The following is a 21369-nucleotide window of genomic DNA, read 5'->3' on the forward strand; positions in this document are numbered from 1 at the left end:
CTTTGCCTTGTCGCCACCTCACAACAGTGATATAGTATGATGCGATCCCATATTAGATTCTTGATGAATGTGTGTTGTTGTTATTCAGCCTGGTTCAATGTGCCCCTTTTTAACTTTGAGCACCCGCCCCTTTAAACGTCTCTGGACAGCCCTGACATGCTTTATACACTTTTCTCAGACAGGCATGAACATTTTCACACTTTTCTCTTTTGTTTAAACACTCTCAAAGTTCAAACCTTCGTAGAAAAATAAGTCCAGTATTATAGAATGAAACCAAAGGCACCCGCGGCTGCCTTTGACGGTGCAAAACGTTTCGTCGACATTGTTGTGTTTGTTGGGGAGAAAACTTACAAACATACAGTACAGCACTTCAGAGTCACACTGCTAGCGATAGAAGATTTATGTAAATTTGATAAGCTGAATGCATTCTGTACTGTACAGGAGACACTGCAGGGGATTGATTGACAAGGGTCTACGGCCAATCAGGACACAGAACACAATGTGTCGTAAAAAAAACCAAAAAACCAAAAACAAAACATGGAAAATTTCACAAAAAAATGCATGAAACAGCGAGGCCGCGAAACAGCAAGACCGCGAAAGGTGAACCGGGTTATAGCGAGGGACCACTGTACCAGACTTCAAGTGTTTTGGCATTGAGAAGTCAAATTTCTGTAACTTTGAAAAGTTTTGGCCATTTTTGTTTGCTCGTACAGTTTTTTCTGTTTTGTTTTTAAATGTATGTTTTTCTATTAAGATCTGCTGCTGGGATATGTGACTGTTGTTTTGCGTAGTCTTGCTGAAATAAGCAACAACGTTGGTGAAAAACACTTTGTCTGGTTGGCAGCGTTGCTCTAAAACCTGTGTGCTTTGTTTAGCATTAATGGGGCCTTCACAGATGTGCTGCATGCTAATACCACGTCCGCTGGCAGCACTTTCAAGCCTCACCTGGCTGGAGCCTTTCTGTGTGGAGTAGATGATCTTCCTGTGGCTACATGTATTTTCCACAAGCTAGCTGTGAACAAAGTTCTGCATAATAGTGCTTTGAGTAAAGCCCTGTATAAATGCATATAAATTGCATTGTTGCAGGCACAACACTCGATTAGCATCACAGATTCTGGCTTTTAAACTTATCATTGATAACAATACAGATCTTGTTATCTAGAGAGCGTGACATCCATGATTTCTAAAAAATAAAAAGCTTCTCAGTTTGCCAATTTAATATGCAGTCCGTGAAATATTTTCACTTAAATAGAGCATTTAAATGATTAACATTCTGTAGTCCCTGTTCACCTACAGTCAGTGTTGGGGAGTAACGGAATACATGTACTGCCGTTACGTATTTAAAATACAAAATATGAGTAACTGTATTCCGTTACAGTTACCGTTTAAAAAGGTGGTATTTAGAATACAGTTACTTTGTTGAAATAAATGGATTACACGCGGTACTTTCCTGTTTCATATTGTCGCGGGTCAGGACTTTTTGGGTTTTGTTTGACAGCTACGTTCTGTTGTTCCAGGCGGCAGCGTTACGGTTGCCATGGTTACAGGGTGACGCTCTCTCTCTGCTGTTTCCTGGGTGAGAGAGGCCTTTTTGTTGTTGTTGTGCTAAGCTAATAGGCAGAATGCTACCGGTATAACTCTAAAGAATGTAGCATCATAGGCAGTGTAGTCCGTGCTGCAGGGAGAATGGACTGCCATACACGTTATGTGTCTGTGAGCGAGGAGGGAGAAAAAGGAAAAGTACGAGCTGTCATCGAGCAGAAACGGGAGCTGGAAGCATGTAAATATAATAATAACCACTGCAGCCAAGAAGAGAGCCTGACGAGCCCAGTTGTAAGTAAGCTATTAAGACTCGACTGTACACCGTGTTCGTGTTTTCCTCCAAGAACAATAAGTTCCGTTGGAGCAGCCTTTCAACGCCTCTCTCTGTCTCTCGCTAGCAAAGTTGACCCAGACAACAAAGTAAAGCTAGTTTTCGGCTACGAGCCCGACACAGAACCCACTGTATTAGTCAGAGGTCCCTTTACTACGGTTCGGAGCCGCGGACCTTCAGTAACAGTAATAAATCACAGCAATAGTACATTCATGTAGTTGTAAACAGCATGATAATATATTAAGTAATCCAAAGTATTCAGAATACGTTACTCTCATTGAGTAACGTAACGGAATACGTTACAGAATACATTTTGGGGCATGTATTCTGTATTCTGTAATGGAATACATTTTAAAAGTAACCTTCCCAACACTGCCTACAGTACACAGAGCAAACACAACATTTATTTTTATGGGGGGTTGTAAAAGTACAAAGTACAGTGATTACTACCACCTGTCATTAAAGGAGAAAAAGATAAATATTTCAGAAATCTGTCAAAAACCTGTTTAAAACTAAACGTATCATTATTCAGCAAAGACTGTAGTATTTTTTAAAAATGTGCTTTGCCTTTTTTTCACCTTTTTTGTAAATGGGCTCCATTCATGGATAATTGATTAAGAGTGATGAAAATTCTTATTTTTAGCATTAAAACTATATTTTAGATTAAAGAGCACATGCTGGTGAATTAACCCTTACAGGGACATAAACCTTACATAGGGTGGGGTTCTTACTTTACAGTGAATTCAGGCATAATCGATAACACCTTGACTACACTAATATATGAGTGTAGCTGAGTTGCAGAGTTAAACAAAATCAAGTGACTTGTATTTGCGTTGTAGTACAACAACTGACCCTGAAATCTCCACACTTAAAGCTGCACTTGTGTGCAGTGCGTGAATAATAAGTGGTTGAGTCTATCTATTGTATTATGGAGACACTTGGCTCGGTCGGGCTGAAAGTATGCTGATACGGCACCCAAATCATAACACAGCACTGGCCCATTTTCAGAGGGTGTTGCAAGGTTAGATCAGCACATTTCTGTCCTACATATCAGGGCCAAAGCTGCTTTGTATTCCACCTGGAAATGAGTCAGTGCAGGTGCTAAAGCCGGCCAGTGGTGCTGGATTCTCTCATAAGTACGGTCGCACTCAGATGCACATACAGCCTTTACGCCATTACTTTACATACAGTTGTAAGATTCTTGAATGCAACCACTAAGATGTTAAAGTAAAAATGTTGCTACATTTGCTAATTTTTCTTTTAAAATGCGCCATTTTTAAAAAATCTTATAGAGGAAAATGGTTCAAATTTGATTTGAAATCAGTGCTTAAATAATACCAAGTTTATTGTTGTTGTAAAAACAGATTCTTTGTGGTGTAAAATAATGAACGGTACCTCTTCAAACTTGTAGGCTATCATGGCAAAGGCCTTGAAAATGGCATCTGTTGGCCCGGTGATGGTGACTATCCGTTCAGGGCAGTTCCCTTCTGAGATGTTGATACGGGCGCCGCTCTTTAGAGCGAAAGAGAGAGCAAAAAAGCATTAAATACGTGATTATAGGACAAAAATAATTAACAAGAGTTTGAGAAAAATTCTTCTTACGTCTTCACGCATTTTCTTGACCGTCTCTCCTTTCTGAAAGCAAAGGGGAGAAAGAGCAGTGAGATGTTTTGTGTATTTCCCACCGGCGTTATTATGCTTTACATGCTCTGCTTGTCGTGCTTGTGATAAATACCTTTCCTATGATGCTTCCAACCTCCTGCAGAAACAACAGAAAGAAATGTTAGATGCCATGGGCTCCTTGAAATTAGTTTTTGTTTTCTTTGCTCTTTTTTTTACAGATAATTGGAAGCAGAAGCAGAACAAGAAAAGTCAAGTTTGAATTTGTGTGTTTGTACCTTGCCGTGCATCAGCAGCCTGATGGTGAGGGTCACATTCAGTCCACCTTCTGATTGGACCTTAATGGGCTCCATGTCGGGATTGGATGTGAAGGAAGGGGCGTGGTCACGTGACAGAGGAAGTCGAGGGCCAATGCGAGTGTGATGGTAGAGTCAGCCAACCGGTCACCTGCCAGGTAAAAGAAACGCAGACATGCAAAAAATGCTTGATGAGGGGGTCCGCTAGGGGGCGTGTTATGGAGTAGACGCGCAAACCACGAGCTCCCATTTATCTGTTAAATTACTTTATGGTTCACCTATTGTGGCCCAATTCAGAGATTTCTTAAGCTCTATTAAGAAAGTCAGCATTGTTTTAGCTGTTTTTCTTTCCGTCTTTTTGGCTTGTCTCGAAGTGAAATGCCTCCCAAGCATTCTGCTAAAGGAGCGCAGGCTAGCTGCTCAGAGACCGCTAGCAAAACTACCGTTGATCCAGCGACACTGCTAGCTTTCCGCGACATTGTCAAAGAAGTGATTCAAGAGGAAAATGACAACCTACGGGACGAAATTAAACGAGCCATTTCGCCCATCCAAACCGCTCTTGACGAATGTACTGAGAAGTTGGGCGAACACGAAGAAGGCTTGAATAATCTGGACAAGCGGCTGGAAGTTATGGAGACATGTTTCGCAGATCTGAGTAACCAATACAAGAAGTTGCTGCTGAAAACGGACGACTTGGAGAATCGGGGAAGACGATGCAACTTGCGTATATTAGGAGTGCCGGAGGGAGCCGAACAAGGGAATCCCACTAAATTTGTGGCTGATCTGTTGCACGTTGTACTGGGTGGTCCCGGCGGTTTGGAGCAGGCTCCGATCCTGGACAGAGCTCACCGGGCGGCGGTTGCGCTGCCCACGGAGGGAGGGCGACCGCGGCCGTTCATTGTTCGCATTCATTACTACCAGGAGAAGGAGCGGATACAGCGCTTAGCCAGACAGAAAGGCCGGCTGGAGTTTCAAGGGAAGCAGATATTCATCTTTCCTGACTACAGCGCCGACCTGGCCAGACGCCGGGCTGCTTTCAGCGAGGTAAAGGGACTACTACGGAAAAAAGACGGAGTTCGCTACGGCCTTCTTTATCCTGCCCGGCTTCGGATCTCGTTTAATGGAGAAACACAGGTATTCGACTCTCCTAAAGCAGTGAAAGATTTCATTGACTCCAAGTTTGAGTCGTCTCCCGAATGACATTTCATAAGAACCACCGGGACTTTCATACCATCGTGACTATATTTTTGTCAATCAATAAACGGACGATCTCTGGTTTAGCTTAGTTTCATGTTCGATGTTCATTTAGAAATCTCAGATGTTGGTGAGCTTGCCCTTGTTTCCTGGGAGGTTAACTATATTCCAGTACTTGTCACTTAAAAGGGACTCCGGGGTCAGCTTTGATGAGAAGTGAAACAGGTCCGTTTTTCGGTTACAGGTAAATTTGACGTGGGAGTTTTTCTCTTTCCTTCTCTTAATTATTTTACTCTATTATGTTGGACTTTGTGACTTTCTAATTTGAATATATTTTGGACTACATGTGTGATTCATAGTTCAGATGTTTCTGCTTATGTGGGGCTGTGGTTATGAATAAGGTGAATGGGACTCTTAATAGAAGCAGGGGAGCTTTGGGAAATTGGTGTGTGTCGTTTGGGGACAACACTGAACACGGGGAGGTGGGTGGGAGGGACTTATCTATTCTTTTTTCCTTCTGTTGTTTTTTTTTTTTTTTTTTTTTTTTTTTTTTTTTTTTTTTTGTATATTATTTGCTCAGATTATTGTTAACAACAACATTTCAGTGTACACCCATGATAGAATTGGTATTTGCGTTTGGAACCACCTTTTTCATCATGTACTTATATGGTGATGACTTCTGTTGATGACACTTCAACTGCTGTGAGTAATGGCTGCCATGTTAACTTTATTAGTTGGAATGTGAAGGGATTGAACCACCCAGTGAAACGAAATAAGGTACTCTCTCATCTTCTTTATCTTAAAGTACATGTAGCGTTTCTTCAAGAAACACACCTTAAGAATACAGATCATGCCAGATTAAGACGAAATTGGGTTGGACAAATTTTTCATTCCAAATTCAATGGTAAAGCCAGAGGTGCAGCAATTTTGATTAATAAGAATACTCCATTTATAGTCTCTCACACAATAGCTGACCCAAATGGTCGCTATGTAGTGGTGACAGGGTCCCTGTTTAATACTTCACTTATTTTAGCAAACGTATATGCTCCGAATTGGAATGACTCAACTTTTTTCAATGACTTTCTTAATTCCCTTCCACAGATCAATACACACCAATTGATCCTTGGAGGGGACATGAATACTGTTATGGATCCAGTACTAGATCGCTCCTCAGATAAAAGACTTCCACTCCCTAAATCCTCATTAGTGTTACAGTCATATTTACAAACCTATGGGGCTGTTGATGCGTGGCGATTTCTCTACCCCTCCACTAAACAATATTCCTTTTTTTCTGCAGTGCATCAAACGTATTCTCGTATAGACTACTTTTTTGTTGACAAAAAATTGCTTCCCAATATCAAGACTTGTAAATACAGTAGCATAGTAATATCTGATCACAGTCCACTTGTTTTGGAACTCAGCTTCCCGGATGAACCCTTTGTGTACTCCTGGAGACTCAATCCTCTTTCTTTGTCAGATAAGGAGTTTGTGGAATATCTTTCCAAACAAATTGATGTCTTTTTAAGAACAAACATTACGCCTGGCATGGCCTATAGTACGATTTGGGAAAGCTTAAAAGCATTCTTACGGGGCCATATTATATCATACTGTTCATATACTAGAAAACAGAAAAAGAAACGTCTTTCTGAATTGATACACCTTATTTCGCAATTGGATGAGCAACACTCTACAACCCCCTCTCCAGAACTGTATAAACAAAGACTAACGTTACAAACTGAATTTAATTTAATCTCAACCCGGCAGTCAGAGTCTATGATTCTTAAATCTAGAGGAAGATGGTATGAACACGGAGAAAAAGCATCTAAAATTTTAGCACATCAGCTTCGTAAATCAGAAGCAACTCGTATAATCCCTGAAATTAGGACTAAATCTGGACATGTCACCACTACTCCACAAAAAATAAATGAGAGTTTCAGAATATTCTATTCCAGTCTCTATGATTCTGAATCTTTAAACGCGCCTGAATTGTTTGAGGCTTTTTTTGATGGAATGACAGTTCCGACTTTGACCTCGGCATTCAGAGACCAATTGGAAGAGCAAATTACAGTGGAAGAAATTAAATTGGCGATTAGCTCAATGCAGAATGGCAAATCCCCGGGTCCGGATGGGTATCCGGTTGAATTTTTCAAGACCTTTAAAGACAGTTTATCACCTCTATTACGGGACATGTTCATTGAGTCATTGGTTTCAAAATGTCTTCCCCTAACGCTTCGACAAGCAACCATCTCACTCCTATTGAAGCCAAATAAGGATCCATCAGAGTGTTCATCATATCGTCCTATATCACTCTTAAATGTAGATTTAAAAATTCTGTCAAAAACACTTGCTCTCAGGCTAGAGCAATATCTACCATTGTTAGTTTCTCCAGATCAGACAGGTTTTGTGAAGGGTAGGCATGGTTTTTTCAACCTGCGCAGGTTTTTAAACATATTACACACCAAGTCAACTACGACCCCTGAAATTGCCTTATTACTCGATGCTGAGAAGGCATTTGACCGGGTGGAGTGGGATTATCTGTTTTATACTCTACATAAATTTGGATTCGGCCCTAATTTCATTTCATGGATTCGGTTACTTTACTCCTCACCTATGGCACGTGTTAGAACAAATTCGTTATTCTCTTCTTATTTCCCACTTCTCCGTGGTACGAGACAAGGTTGTCCCTTATCCCCTCTTCTTTTTGCATTATCAATTGAACCATTGGCGATTAAACTGCGGGCTAACAGTTGCATTAAGGGCATCTTCAGAGGTGACCAGGAGCACAAAATATCCTTATATGCTGACGACCTCCTGCTGTATATGTCAGAGCCTTTATGCTCTCTTCCCCGTGCTCTTGCCATTCTTGAATGTTTTGGTAATATTTCGGGTTACAAGTTGAACATACATAAAAGTGAACTTCTCTGTGTCAACTCTATAGCCAGGAAGATTTCATTTTCAGATTTTCAATTTAACGTTAAATCAGGGTATGTGACCTATCTGGGGGTTAAGGTTACCCACTCATACAAAGGTCTTTATGAAAGAAACTTTGTCCCGCTGCTTAAGAATACTGAGACAGATCTTCAGAGATGGAACAATTTACCACTGTCATTAATTGGCCGCATCAATTCTATCAAAATGAACATACTACCCAAGTTCCTTTATTTATTTCAATGTATCCCATGCTACTTACCCAATAAGTATTTTATAACACTGAATAAGCATATCTCTGCATTTATTTGGAATGGCAAAAGTCCACGAATTCGCAAAGATTTCATGCAGAGGACTAGACCAATGGGTGGATTAGCCTTGCCGAACTTTCAGTCTTATTATTGGGCAGCAAATATTCGAAATATGCTGTACTGGATGAGTAATTTTACTACAGAGACTCCAGCTTGGCTCCAAATTGAGTCATCCAATTGTGGCAAAATTTGCCTATCAGCGTTGTTGAGTTCAGCTCTCCCATTAGAACTATACACCCATAAACGTAATCCTTTGTTGTATGACTCGCTCAGAATCTGGGTGCAATGTAGGAAAAGGTTGGGGTTACACTTAATGTCAATTAAAGCACCTATCTGCTCAAATCATATGTTCCCACCCTCCATGATGGATTCTGCCTTTAAAATATGGGAAAGTAATGGCCTTAGAAATATCAAAGACCTTTTTGTAGATGGGATTTTTGCCTCATTCACGCAGCTCCTGAAGCAGTTTAATGTTCCTCGGCAACATTTTTTCCGCTATCTACAAATTCGCCACTTTGTAAAGAGTCGATTTCCTTCGTTTCCGGAACTACCTGAGGAAACTTCTTTGGATAAAATTATTAATATAAACGTTCATAAGAGAGGGGCGATTAAAGAAATCTATGCTATATTATTAGATCTTCAATCTCCTTCTCTCTCCATCCTTAAAGCACAGTGGGAGAAAGACCTTGGGATGACTATAACAGATGAACTCTGGCAATCTTTTCTCCGGAGGGTACACTCTTCTTCGATATGTGCCAGGCATGGGCTCCTTCAATTCAAGGTCCTACACCGATTACATATCTCCAAGGAAAAGTTAGCCAAGTTCTATCCAGGGGCTGACCCTCTGTGTAATAGATGTAAAGCAGAAACAGGTTCGCTCCTTCATACCTTTTGGACATGCCCCAATCTTCATAACTATTGGGTGTCTATATTTAACACTCTGTCAGAGATGTATAACGTTAAATATGATCCCTCTGTTCTAACGGCTATCTTTGGGGTGATACCTCAAGACATCACTTTGCCAAAATACTATTCGAATTCTATTGCCTTTGCTTCACTTATCGCAAGGCGCCTTATACTTTTAAGATGGAAGCAGGAAGCTCCTCCCACACATGAACAGTGGCTTGCAGAGCTCATGAGGTTTTTACATTTAGAAAAGATGAGATATACACTGGCAGGTTCAACCACCAAATTTCTTAAGGCATGGCAGCCGTTCCTGATGTACATGGAAACGTTTAAAATGACCACCTTATCATGACCAGATGCCATATCTCTATATCACTATCATAGTTAACTGTACACTGAATGTCCCTTATACATTTTATTTTTATATTTGTTTGTTGTTGTTTGTTTTTTGTTGTTTTGTAGGGGTTTCTTTGGTTAGTTTGTTTTTCCTTTTCTATTTCTGTTATCTTTTGGGGTATTGTAAATACTGAACAGCAAACTACTTTATGTTCAATGTTTTGTTATTAACATGCTGCTGTGACTGAAAATAAAATTTATAAAAAAAAAAAAAAAAAAAAAATGCTTGATGCTTTCATTTGGATTTATTCTGCTTCAGTTAGTGTAAGGCAGCCATTCCCAAATTTAAATTTGACCTATCAGAGCACTTTCTACAACCCACACTGTAAAAGAAACAGAAAATGCCAGTAAATTCTACTTTTTTGTGTTAAAATTTGATGTGTGGTTAAAAAGTACGTAAAATCTGTAAAAATGTATTTTTTATTTGTATTTATGTATTTAAACGGGGAAATTCATAATACTGATGTGCTGAACATAGAGTTTATAGCTGTAAACATGTATCCTTTGTTGGGCTCTTACATCCACAATGAACAAACAAGATTTACAGCAGTCAGTTATTTAAAACCACAATACTCCGTAAATACAAAGTGCGGTTGATACACTACATTATTCTAGTATTTGTAAGATGGAAATTATGTTTTTTTAGTTGTGGAGATAACTTTTATCCAGCCTTTGACCTTTACTGTGAAAAATTTAACATCTGTAATGAATTTGATATGGAAAATTCCTTTAAATTAAACATTACATTGTACTATATTTTTGTACTTATTATCCTTTTACGATCCTTTGAGGAGTTTTAACTCTTTCTGTGCCAATAATAGGTCGGAGAAATTAAAAATAATCCTCAGAATTATATATCTATATCTATATATACATATATATATACATATATAATAAGAAACTAAATATGTAGTAATAATATAACGACATGGCTTAGTTTTTGTGGTTTTACACTTTTTTAAAATATTAACTCAGTGCCTTCTTGGTCCACTGGGGGCCGCTGTCGGACAGAGATTCAGTGCAGCACTTTTTGTTTTGTTTAATAGATCTAAACCATGCAAGTCTAAAGCTGTAGACATTTACAGTCTTTGCCTTAAGCTTTTATAAAAATGTAGGCCTGCATGAGAGCTTCTCTTTGGGACCAGGCTCATTATGCAGACTGTGTAAAATCACCTGGAAATGTACATTTAAAAATACTACAAACATGGTTACATTCAGTATTTTTCTTGACTGTGTGCCTAATTTGTTCTTACTAAATTTGGGAATGTCGTAAAAAAAAAAAGAAAGATGTAATTTAACAAAATGGATGTGAATTGCAGTTTATAGCAACCATCGCTCAAACAGCAACAAAACAAAACTGGATTTGTTGTCGACTATTTTTAGCTGTGGATTAATCCACGCTCAGTCTCCGTGGGACTGAGTGAAAATAAACAACAGTGTTTTTGCTCATAATAATGAAGAAACAGGTCAGTGCAATGGTGTGGCTCAATACTGTGTTTTTAATAGTCTTGGAGGTGTTATAAGAAGATTATCCGGGTTTTAATGTCGCTGCTTTGTCTTTTTTTAAGAAAAACTGGATTTTGCAACTTTTTTGTGCAGGTTTTGTGACACATACCTCAACTGTATTTAAAAATGACCAGTAACCACTGCACACACAGAAGCATAGATGGGAGAAGGGGTTCAATAATAGAAGAGCATCTTGTTATTCTCCCCTTAGGTATTAAATATATCGGTAATACCACAAATATTACAGAATACATGGAATGATAAGTGGTCTCCTGATCCAATGCAATAAAAGCAGTTGAAATGTAGGTCAGCATATGTCTCCACAGTCACGAGATGAGCCATCAAACGGCGAGCGCCATATTTATTTTTATCAAGCCCATTTCAGCCGGATCGCCTCTAATTCTGCCTGACAAGTGATGTAATGACTCAGGCAGGACTCGCAGTGACGAGAGCACGCACAAGATGGCGCTATGTACCTGAATGTGGCTCTGCAGGATTTCTTTCTTTTCTTTTTTTCTTTTTTTTTAAATCCACAACTGGAAACTGTGCCTGCTAATAAATAAATCAGGAATATCTTGACGGGGAGAATTGTCTGATATAACAAGATTTAAATGATGATAATCCAATTTTTTTTCCAGAAGGGAAAGCCATTTTTTGTGAGCCTGAATTATTAGGAAACCTATTAAAATAAATCAGAGGAATAGAAGAGTTACGCACTGCAGATGGAGAGAGAAAAAAAAGGGGGGGAGAAGAGAGATGTCCCTTTTTTCAGATCAAATTCAGAGACAGGAAGTACAAGACGAGTTAACCTTCCCAAGTACGCTTTAGAAACCTCTCCTTTAGTCAGTATGAATATTTATTCTGGTGATTGACAATGCAGTCAAGAAAAAGACAGAAATATGGATGGGAGAGATCCTGAAGTGGCTGACCTTGACTGCAGAGACAGATAATGTCACAGTCTGCCAATCACAGTCATCATTGCTGTGTTTTATACATCTCTCTCTCTCTCTCTCTCTCTCTCTCTATATATATATATATATATATATATATATATATATATATATACATACATACACACACATATATATATATATATATATGTGTGTATGTATGTATGTAATGTGTTCTCTGGCTGCCTTCCTGTGTAATTTCTAATCACTTGATGTCATTTGTAGCTGTGAATCATTCAAATGAGTGTTGCTTAAAACGGTGACCCGACCAGCTGTGCCTGCTGGTGAGATGTTTGTCGAGGCCTTCAGTCGACCGAGTCGCAGTTGTTACGTGGCAAAAAAATCTGCTTTTATGATGCCTCGCATTTCAGATCAGGCAGCTTTATTCGGTGCTCTGAGCTAAAGGACGGTATGTGACGCCCTTTTTAGAAATGTATGTAAAAATGTGCAAGACTTGTGTAGTTTCTTCAGGGTAAAAGTCCAAGTGAGGGAGTCAGGGTGCTAGAGATTAGAGAGGTACCAAAACCAGAAGATTTTTAGGTGATTTTCATATAAAAATGGACAAAAGCAGGAAATATTCACATTAAAGAAATGAAGGAACTCCAAACCCTAAACCTTAACAACATGAAGTGCAGAACATGAAGGGCTTCACGTCTCTCATTTTGTTTGACCAGCAGTCCAGAAACTGAAATATACTGAGTTTATGATAATAAAATAAACCAAAGTATCATTTCATTTAGCATTTCATGCCTGTAAAGCATTTATTTATTCATTTATTTATTTATTTATTTTTTACCGTCTTAAACTGAAATTTCAGGCTTGGACGTAAGACTCATGGTTGGGTTTGTGCTGGGGAAAAGAAACATGCCATGAACTGTGACCCCACAGGGTTAAATAATTAATTGAATATATCAAAATTGATTAGTAGACTAAATGCCTCATCTTTCTTTTTGTAATGTACAGTTCTTATATCCTCTAACCTAGACAGACATATGTTGAAAATAATGCTTTTTTGTGAAACGGTAGCCGTAGATTCAGCCTTTAATCTACGCTGGGATGCTGGTCGGAGGCCAGAGGAGGGTCGAGAGATAAGGACGGGGATTCTGCTGCCAGCTGTCTCTCCAATCTCCCAGAGGAGACCAGATTACATAAAAAGCTTTAATCCGGGTTTAAGACCCAAGCCAGCGGTGCAGGTCCTCTCCAGGGGCTTGGAGAGAGAGAGGGGGGAATAAAAAAAAAGCAAAAACATTTAAGATTGACAACGGGATTGAAGATGAGCGAGGGAAGATCCTCATCCCTTTCTAAACTTCACATCAGGGGCAGGAAAGTGCTTAAAGAAGGCTCTTTGCTGGGAAGATTGATCTTTCAGATTAAATATCATTTCACATCCTTTCTTCTTTTTTAAATATTTCGGACAATACAGCTCCCCTCCCAGCAACAACAAAAAACCACCCTCCTCGATGGAGGAGCCTCCTTCCCTGTGATTAAGACCGTGAAACCTCTCTGTAGATTTAGGTCAACAAAAATCGAGGCTGCCTGAACCTCAGAGTCGAATGGGGTCACAGCGCTAAGAGCTGCATTTCAGTAGTGGCTTTCTCAGACTGTATTCTGCTCATGTTTCCTGTATAATAATAGAATTGGGTCAAGGCCTTGTGAATCATTGGTGCCAATGGGCAAAAACCTTGCAGCTTTTAAAAAAAAAAATCCAAGCCTGATAAAAACTCTAATTTAAAGGCATCCTGATAAAAGCTAAAGAAGGATTGGTCTCCTCCTCCTGTGTCCATCATTTCTGCTGTTGCACTGATTTATATACTTTTATTTTTTTATATATAATTCTGCTCTCCTTGTCTCCGTTGCTCAGGCAGGAAGTTGGAGAAGGGGAATGCAGAGAGGGAATTTTTCATGACATCTGATGGGGAAAGTGGGTCATGCTCGGTGTTGCAGCACTGCTAGCCTCCTCCTCTATGGCGGCTATTGAATTAATCACGCTTTACGCTCGGCTGGACAACGCAGTGCACAAAATGCCCCCCCCACACCTTCGCAAACACACTCTTCCCAACTCCCCTCTCCTCCCATCATCTCATGCTGCGTCTGCTCGGCACTCGCCGCAGAAAAGGCTCGAGCGCCGCTCTAGAAGAACTCGAACTCCTCCTCTTTTATCTCTCGCCAACAATGAGGAGACGCTGTTGTTGTGCAGAGCCGGTGTTGCGTGAATGATGGAAAAACACTCGCAGAAGTGAAGTTAAGGGGCTCTTTTTGAAAATTGTTTTAGTAAGGAGGGAAGCTGGTTATTGATTATAAACTAACATTAACTGTATTATCTATTCTTAATTGGAAATTATTGGGCAGAGGTGGTTGCAGATCAAAGTGAACTTGGTGTGAGGGGTCAGAATATCAGATTTCTGCATAAAATGTTCAGCTTTAGGCCATTTTGTATAGATTAAAGATGCAATGAGAAACTTTATCTGGCCAGGAAACTAATCTAGTGCCTCACATACTGATTTAAAATATAGGTTATTGAATTCAGAAGCTGTCGGTGCTTTGCATTTCAAGGGCTACATTATGGATGAAGTCACTCTCTTTGACTTTCTCTCATTCCACCCTCGGCCTCAACTGTGAGCTGTTTTTATTTTGCGGGGCTAAAATGACGGTGCAAACTGTCACCGTGACAACCGCCATAATGTGAAAGTCGAAGACAAAGAGGATAATTAATCAAACTCCTCCCTGTGGAATAGAAAAACAAGGCACTAACTGCTGCTGTTTCGTGTCACGAGAATAACAGAGGAGCAGAAAAAGAAAAATCATTAAATGGGCGGCCGGTAGTCTAATCTAGGCCAAAGCCTCTGTCATCTGTTCCATCCTAATCCACATATCTACAGATATGTCATTATGACGTTTCGACATCAAACAGAGCCTGAGCCAAAGCTGCACGGCCGAGGTTTGTGAAATTGAATCTGCAGCTTGAGACGGCAAGATTTTTACTGATTAGGTGGCAAGTTTCAAGCGAGTTGTATGCAGTCTTCTGTCATTAAAAAGTGTTCATGGGATAGTTAATTAATTACCTTTAATATAATAATGCAAATATCTGGACATCTTTTTTCTGAATACCATCCAATTTCTTGTTTGGTGTTCATTTATGAGGTCTCCCCGAACTCTTTGGACAGCTGCACTCCCAACACTCCCAACACTCCCATCTCTGCAACAGTTCTGATAAAGGTAAAAGGACATTAATGACATGTCTAACAAACTATTAAACACCTGACTTTCAATCAGCGCATGTTTTATTTAGCCTTCATTAATAGGGCCTGTTATTTTTACTGTACTTGTTGTAAACAGTGGCATCAGCACAGACCTGTCACCAGCTGCAGCGTTCTCTTCATTGTTAGGTGTTGCCACAAATTCAAATTTTTATTTTTCTCTAAATAGTCTCACCTTTTTAAGCTATTCCAACGGTATAAAATCTCAAAGTTTCTGAGCTGGTATTTTGTTTAAATTGCAATAAAACCACTCAAACCTTTGTGTGAGGCAAAAAAGCTTAAGCACGGTAAAACAATTTTGTAAAAATACAGTACAGTGTGCCGTATTTTATATATACATGTTTTTTAACCAACATATTTTTACTATTGAATCTTACCATTTACAAAAGATAATGCACTTTTACAGTCTGCTGTCACTCTTGCTGTTGCCAAGGGCGACAACAACATATGCAATTGGTCCTTTAGTCGCCAGTCCTACTTTCTCAAGCACTTGGTGGGTGGAGCTTATGTGGGTCGACCACCATATTGATAACCAAGAGAATATGACTAAAGCAGATTCTCTTTCCATTAAAATTTAGGGGTATTTTTTTAGTATTTTATGTCATAAAAATTGAACTGCATTTGGCTCTAAGAAATGTTGACAAGATTTGTTTAAAATTTTCTGACTTCTGTTAGCTCCACCTCCAGCACCAACCATGCTAACGTTGAGCCTGCAACCCCATTTGTATCGTATTTGATGCATGAGTTTTTGAGACCTCTATATCAGTGTGATCTTTTCTTCCTTCTGAAAAAACAAAATTAATTTCACAACAATGCCAAACTGAACAAATATGATGCAAATTAAAATGTACATATGCTAATTAATGTTTATTGTATTAATTCATTTATATTTAATTTTTCAGAAGGTTCAGTAAACACTTGCGTTTCAATTATGGGGTTAATTAATGCAGTGGTGCAGTATTTAATGATGCTGCAAACACCTTGACAGATGTGTGCAGGTAAAAAGGTGCATCTGTAATGTTGCCAATATGTTTGCCCAAAACCGGGCTGTTGGGCAGAGGGTGACCTCATTGATCCATATGTTTCCTGTGGATCTGCTCAAATCACTGTTTGACAATTCTCTTCTACATTTACACCCACAAATCTCTTCTCAGTTGCAGTTTGTGATAGTTGAAGTAACAGGAAAATGGTGGTGTATAATTGCTAGCTGCTGTCAGAAATAGTAACTGTAGGAAGATCAAGTAGAAGAAATGGGGAAGAGTTGCTCTAAGTCCTGTGGTTTTCGCCCTGCGTTTCCTGGTATATGAGCAGCTCTCGTCTCGTCTGGCACAGGCTTTTGTTGTACGCGGCTGAGTGGGGGGGCGTCTGCCCAGTTAGCCTTCCTATACGCCGCTATGACAGTGCTCTCAAGAGCTGTCAGCCCACATCAGCAGGCCAGCATCCTGATACCTCAGCCCAAATCACAATCAAAACTCTGGCCACCACATCTTCACCACGACCAGTCAAATCAGAGAACAAATTGAGCGAGGAAGACGTGAAGACCAAGTATCGCCAAGTGGCTTTAAAAATACTTCACCGCCTACTCTGCGTTCCCTTAAAATAGCCCAAGTGTCCTGGGGTGGATGGGGAGGGCGAGGAGTAGGCTTTACAATGCAGGCGCACCATGTTGTGATGTGAATGCGGCGCTAAGAGCCCAGCGTTAAGTCGGCCATTTTAGATTTGCCACAATTTGTAATGTGAGATCACTGCTTGTCACAAAGTCATGGCTTCCATACGTGGGGGCTTTTGCCGAGCGGTCGAGCAGAACGGCTCGAAATCGCATCCTCATCCAGGTCCTCATCCTCTTTTCTTTTTCGGCTTCTGTCACCTCCCAACAGAAAATTTCCGAGTGTATCAGACTTTATTAATCTGAGTGCCAAACAGAAGCTTTTCACCCAAACAAAGGAGTTATTCATTGCCGGTTTCCAAGTGCAACACAGAGAGCCGCTTCTGAAGTAATGGCAAATGACATTTTTGGTCTATGACTAGCTGCAAATAAGGCCATCAGCAGTGCTAATATCTATGTGACGATAATTGGAATAATGATCTTTTGTTGGGGGGCGGCACGGGGGCTGATGTATCAATTCCACTGAGCATCATTGCTACTATAAATTCGGGCGGTCCGGCTTCATCGTTAGCAGAATTTAAGCAGGTTTTCTTCCACTTACTATTGTTTTCGTGCTCACTGCTAATTCTCGAAACAATAAAATCGCTCATGCTTGAATCTAAACCAAGACAACGAACACCTAAACAATGTGAATCAAGAGACGCCTGAAAGCAAAATCGACTGACCATAAAATCGACAATTCCCCAGGGAGAACCAAAATATTTCCTCCCGCATGGGTCATCTTATTGGCACTCACTGAGGCTAACTTACAAAAAACGTAAACTTGAAAGCATCAAATTAGGTAACAATAGGTCGATAAATTGCACCATGTCACAGCTCATTATGTGCGTAATGATTTATTCCTGGCTGTGGGTAAGTTACGAAGTTAATTAATTATTGATGGCGATACCCAACTCGGCGAGGAGCGGCATTTTTTAAAGTTTCAACTGTTTAATGTGCCTGGAAGTCAAGCAATCAACTCAAGTATGTATTTAACTAAAGTAGAGAACAAATAATTTTTATAAGAATGCAAATTATTCATTATTATTATTGTAAAGGAAAAGGCTCACTCTGGAGCTTTAACAAGTTTTTCCTGAATAGAAGCAACAAGAAGAGGGTTTACCTTTATGCAGTGCAGGAGACAGTCGCTGACGACCACTTTCGGCGTTGGACGATTAAAAATTGCAAAGGGAAAATTATTTTTTTTGCCTTTTGCTCTGCCCAGAACAAACTCTTACACCCTATTGGTCCTTGCCGACAGGTCACATGAGCAACCAGAGGAACACGTGACGGACCTCGAAATTATATGATGAAACAAAACCGACTCCCCCGATGAGCTCAGTTTGCGTTTCTGCGCCGCTGTTTGCCGCACTGTTTGGTGTCAATTGTAAATAGGCCGTATGATGAGGGATAATCTGGGTGACCATCACCCACCACCCCATCAACCCCCAACACCCCCCACCCCTTTTTTCCGTCAGCTGCAACAAAATAGGGACGTGCCCAGTGAGGCACACGGGCATCACCGGGGCATGTCTGGGGATGAGGCTGGTCTGAATCAGAACTGTAGCCTCCGGGGTGTTCATCTGTGCCAGGGGAGGGTCGAGCACCCACCAACCCCCCCAAATCTCTGAAATCCACAAAGCCGGCGTCCTTGTCGTTGCCGATAACAATCGTCACATGAATAACCCAGCTACATGTTCAAATAATCCCAACCTCAGATTAAAACAATGCTGCGGCGCTGTTGCCAAAGTGCTTGTTTATGAGGGACTCAGCTCAGGACAGTTGAGGAACTTTTTCGGGGCTTGACGCAACCAGATACCTCAAAGCGATCGAGGTCAAAGCAAAATGCACCCGCGCCAAACTGTGCACGGCAGCGTGGCGGACCGACAGACTTCGTGGACTTGCGCATCCTCTGCTTTTTAATCTGCTTCTGTGAGTGTGTGTGTGCAGAATTACAGAGCTTTTGGATGGAGGCATTCCGTCCAGATTTTCAAATCCACCACAAATCCAGCCCTCATGTCAGATGGACAGTTGTGCAGAGCTTAATCTGACATTATTAGGGTGGGACGGCAGCAGCGGCAGAACATTTAAGGGAGCTGCCAGGAGAAAGCAAAACAGTGGGGTTATACTGTCTGGATTAGGGGCAAGTGCAGACAGTGAAGAACATGAGTCACCTCTTTGTCTGTGTTTTTTATTTGACACCGAAGCACTCCATTGGAAAAACTGATTATGTATCAAATTACAAAAAGCGGGTTTTTGTGATGAGGCTTTTAATTTTTCTTCCTATAGACCACTAAATGGTAAACATGCCTACCCACCTACCCACCCGACTGTAAAATGGCCCATGGGATAAACTACAAATAGAGCATTAAATTTGCTCCACATTGAATCATACGAGGCAAAGAAGGAGAAAGAGTGTGGGGTAAAATGGAGCACCACGTCAGAGGAAATCTGCTCAATATTTGACCCCCCCCCCCCCCCAAAAAAAAAAAAAAAATGTCTTGGCTCATCTTCAGAACTCCAAAAAGATTCAAGAGAGTAGTGGTAACCATCAAAAAAAGCTAGTTTATGTAACATCCTTGTATAATTAAGTCTAATCTTTGCTGGTTCTAAGAGCGGCAGTCCTTTGAGAATCTGTGGAATGTTTTGAGATGGAGTGTTAATGGCCACAAGGACCAAAAGGTCAAAGGTTAAACTGCTTACCGGTTAAGATGTAGGGATGCTCCTGATCAGGGCAGAGCAGGTTGGGTGCAGTCTGGGAGTTTAGGACCAAGATGGCAGATTTTGGGCACACTGAGAGTTGGGACAGCTCCCAAGGCCCTATAAGTAGAGTCAACCCCCCCGCCGCCTATGGCCTCCAGCAAGGTGATGAACCCAGGCTGATCCAGTAAATGTACCCCCACCCCCAACACTTCTGCCAAACAGAGCCTGTCCTCATATCCACCCACATCCCCTATCAGGGTACCAAGGTCCTAATGGAGGCAGAGAGGCGTGAAGGAGAGAGTGAGGGAAGATCGCACTGACAGTCAATCCCACTGATTGTTGATGAGAGGATGAAAGTGGTCACACATGTGGGGAAAGAGATGGAAGAGCTGGCAGCAGAATTCAACTTTTCGATGTTAGTTGTGAAACTCAAACTCATAAAGGGTTGTCCTGGTGGCTCAGCAGTTAAGGTACCAGTATCAACCATCACTGCAATTATTAAGTCACAAAATACAGGAAATTCCAAAATGAACAGTGTTCTTTTGCTGTTTCAGTGTAAATTGCTACACCTGTTTTTCTTTTTTGGGGGGAAGAATATAAAGAAATAACAAGTGACTCGAGACTTTTGCACAACACTAAGTTGCAATATACAGCTTATTGCCTCTCATGTTCCTTGAGTTTCCAATTCACAGACTTGAGTCTAGGCCATCTTGAGCTAAAGTAGAAAATCAGCATAAAAGACTAGAATTAAAAGTGCTAAAATGACTCCGAGAAACACCACAACTACAGAAATGTAATGATCTCATGTAATCTTTCATGAGTGGAGAGGAGAGTGACGGACATATTGACTTTGATCTACGCCTGTTATCCCTTCCTCTGCAATCAGTATTGATTTTCCGTGAGTAACAGCAACAACATGTAACCACTGACTGTCATAGACTTGGGCTACAGCCATTCAACTTTCAAAATATCCTCAAAATCTACACCGTCTGCTGATTATTGGAAATGAAATAAGTAAAGAATAAATAAATTATATCAAAATATTCTAATAAAACTTGTATGTGTCATAAAGCAATATTCTGGGCCTCCTGCATCTGTCTGTATGTGTTGTCACTTATATGCTGATAATAATCCTTATATGATATTTTTAAAAAGCCATATGGCTGTTTAAAGATGACTGCAGGCATGGTTTAGTCATGTTTATGAGAAATTACACAGCGGACACGTCCATAGATGACCAGAATTTATTTTTTAATAAAACTTTGGTGTAGCACGAGGAAGTATTCATGCCCTCCTGTAATTTTATTTTTCACCTGTGTGTTATATTATATATTATTATTATTCTAATACTAGATTCTAGTGAGTTTTCAGATAAGTGTTCAAGGACACAATGTTGGTTTTACCATTAGCTAGATACAGATCTCAGTTTTTCTACATCCCACATCAGATAATCTATATTAAGGTTAGCCTTTACCTTCTTTTTGAACTTTATATAGGTTCTGTATCTACCTTTAAATCTTTTCTTGTTTCAGCTGAAGGCTGTTGTATATTGATGCTTTTGTTGGACTTATTTTAAAATCAAACTGAGGTAAATTCCTCTGAGGCTTTAAATGTGATTGAGAGCTTTTTTAAAAAATACACTCAGCTTCTAATGAAAACTTTTTTACTTAAATCATTCTAGATCCAGGTTAGACTCCCTGTTGCCTTCACACCTGTCTTGATTCTTCATGGCATAGATTCATCAATGCCACGAAGATATAGATTCATCTATGGTGTGTATTAAC

General features: G+C 40.2%; 1 protein-coding gene across 3 annotated transcripts in view; it reads right to left on the reverse strand.

Annotated features, from left to right (window-relative positions):
- LOC102796576 (poly(rC)-binding protein 3-like) overlaps nt 1-19670 on the reverse strand; it is a 35873-nt gene extending 16203 nt beyond the window's left edge. For 2 of the 3 annotated variants that reach the window (XM_035908630.2, XM_035908629.2), the window contains exons 1-5: nt 18006-18264; nt 3772-3940; nt 3609-3632; nt 3476-3508; nt 3269-3385 (exon numbers count right to left, since the gene is read on the reverse strand). In XM_035908630.2, the coding sequence (XP_035764523.1) occupies nt 3269-3385; nt 3476-3508; nt 3609-3632; nt 3772-3846 (249 nt within the window). In that variant the 5' untranslated portion in view covers nt 3847-3940; nt 18006-18264. Of the gene's footprint in view, nt 1-3268; nt 3386-3475; nt 3509-3608; nt 3633-3771; nt 3941-18005; nt 18265-19585 lie in introns of those variants that run through there. The other variant, XM_006792887.2, reaches the window with a different exon arrangement.
- Nucleotides 19671-21369: the final 1699 nt, after the last annotated feature.

This window comes from Neolamprologus brichardi, chromosome 23 (genome assembly GCF_056152115.1).
Source record: "Neolamprologus brichardi isolate AB-2024 chromosome 23, ASM5615211v1, whole genome shotgun sequence".
NCBI classification, from domain to species: Eukaryota; Metazoa; Chordata; class Actinopteri; order Cichliformes; family Cichlidae; genus Neolamprologus; species Neolamprologus brichardi.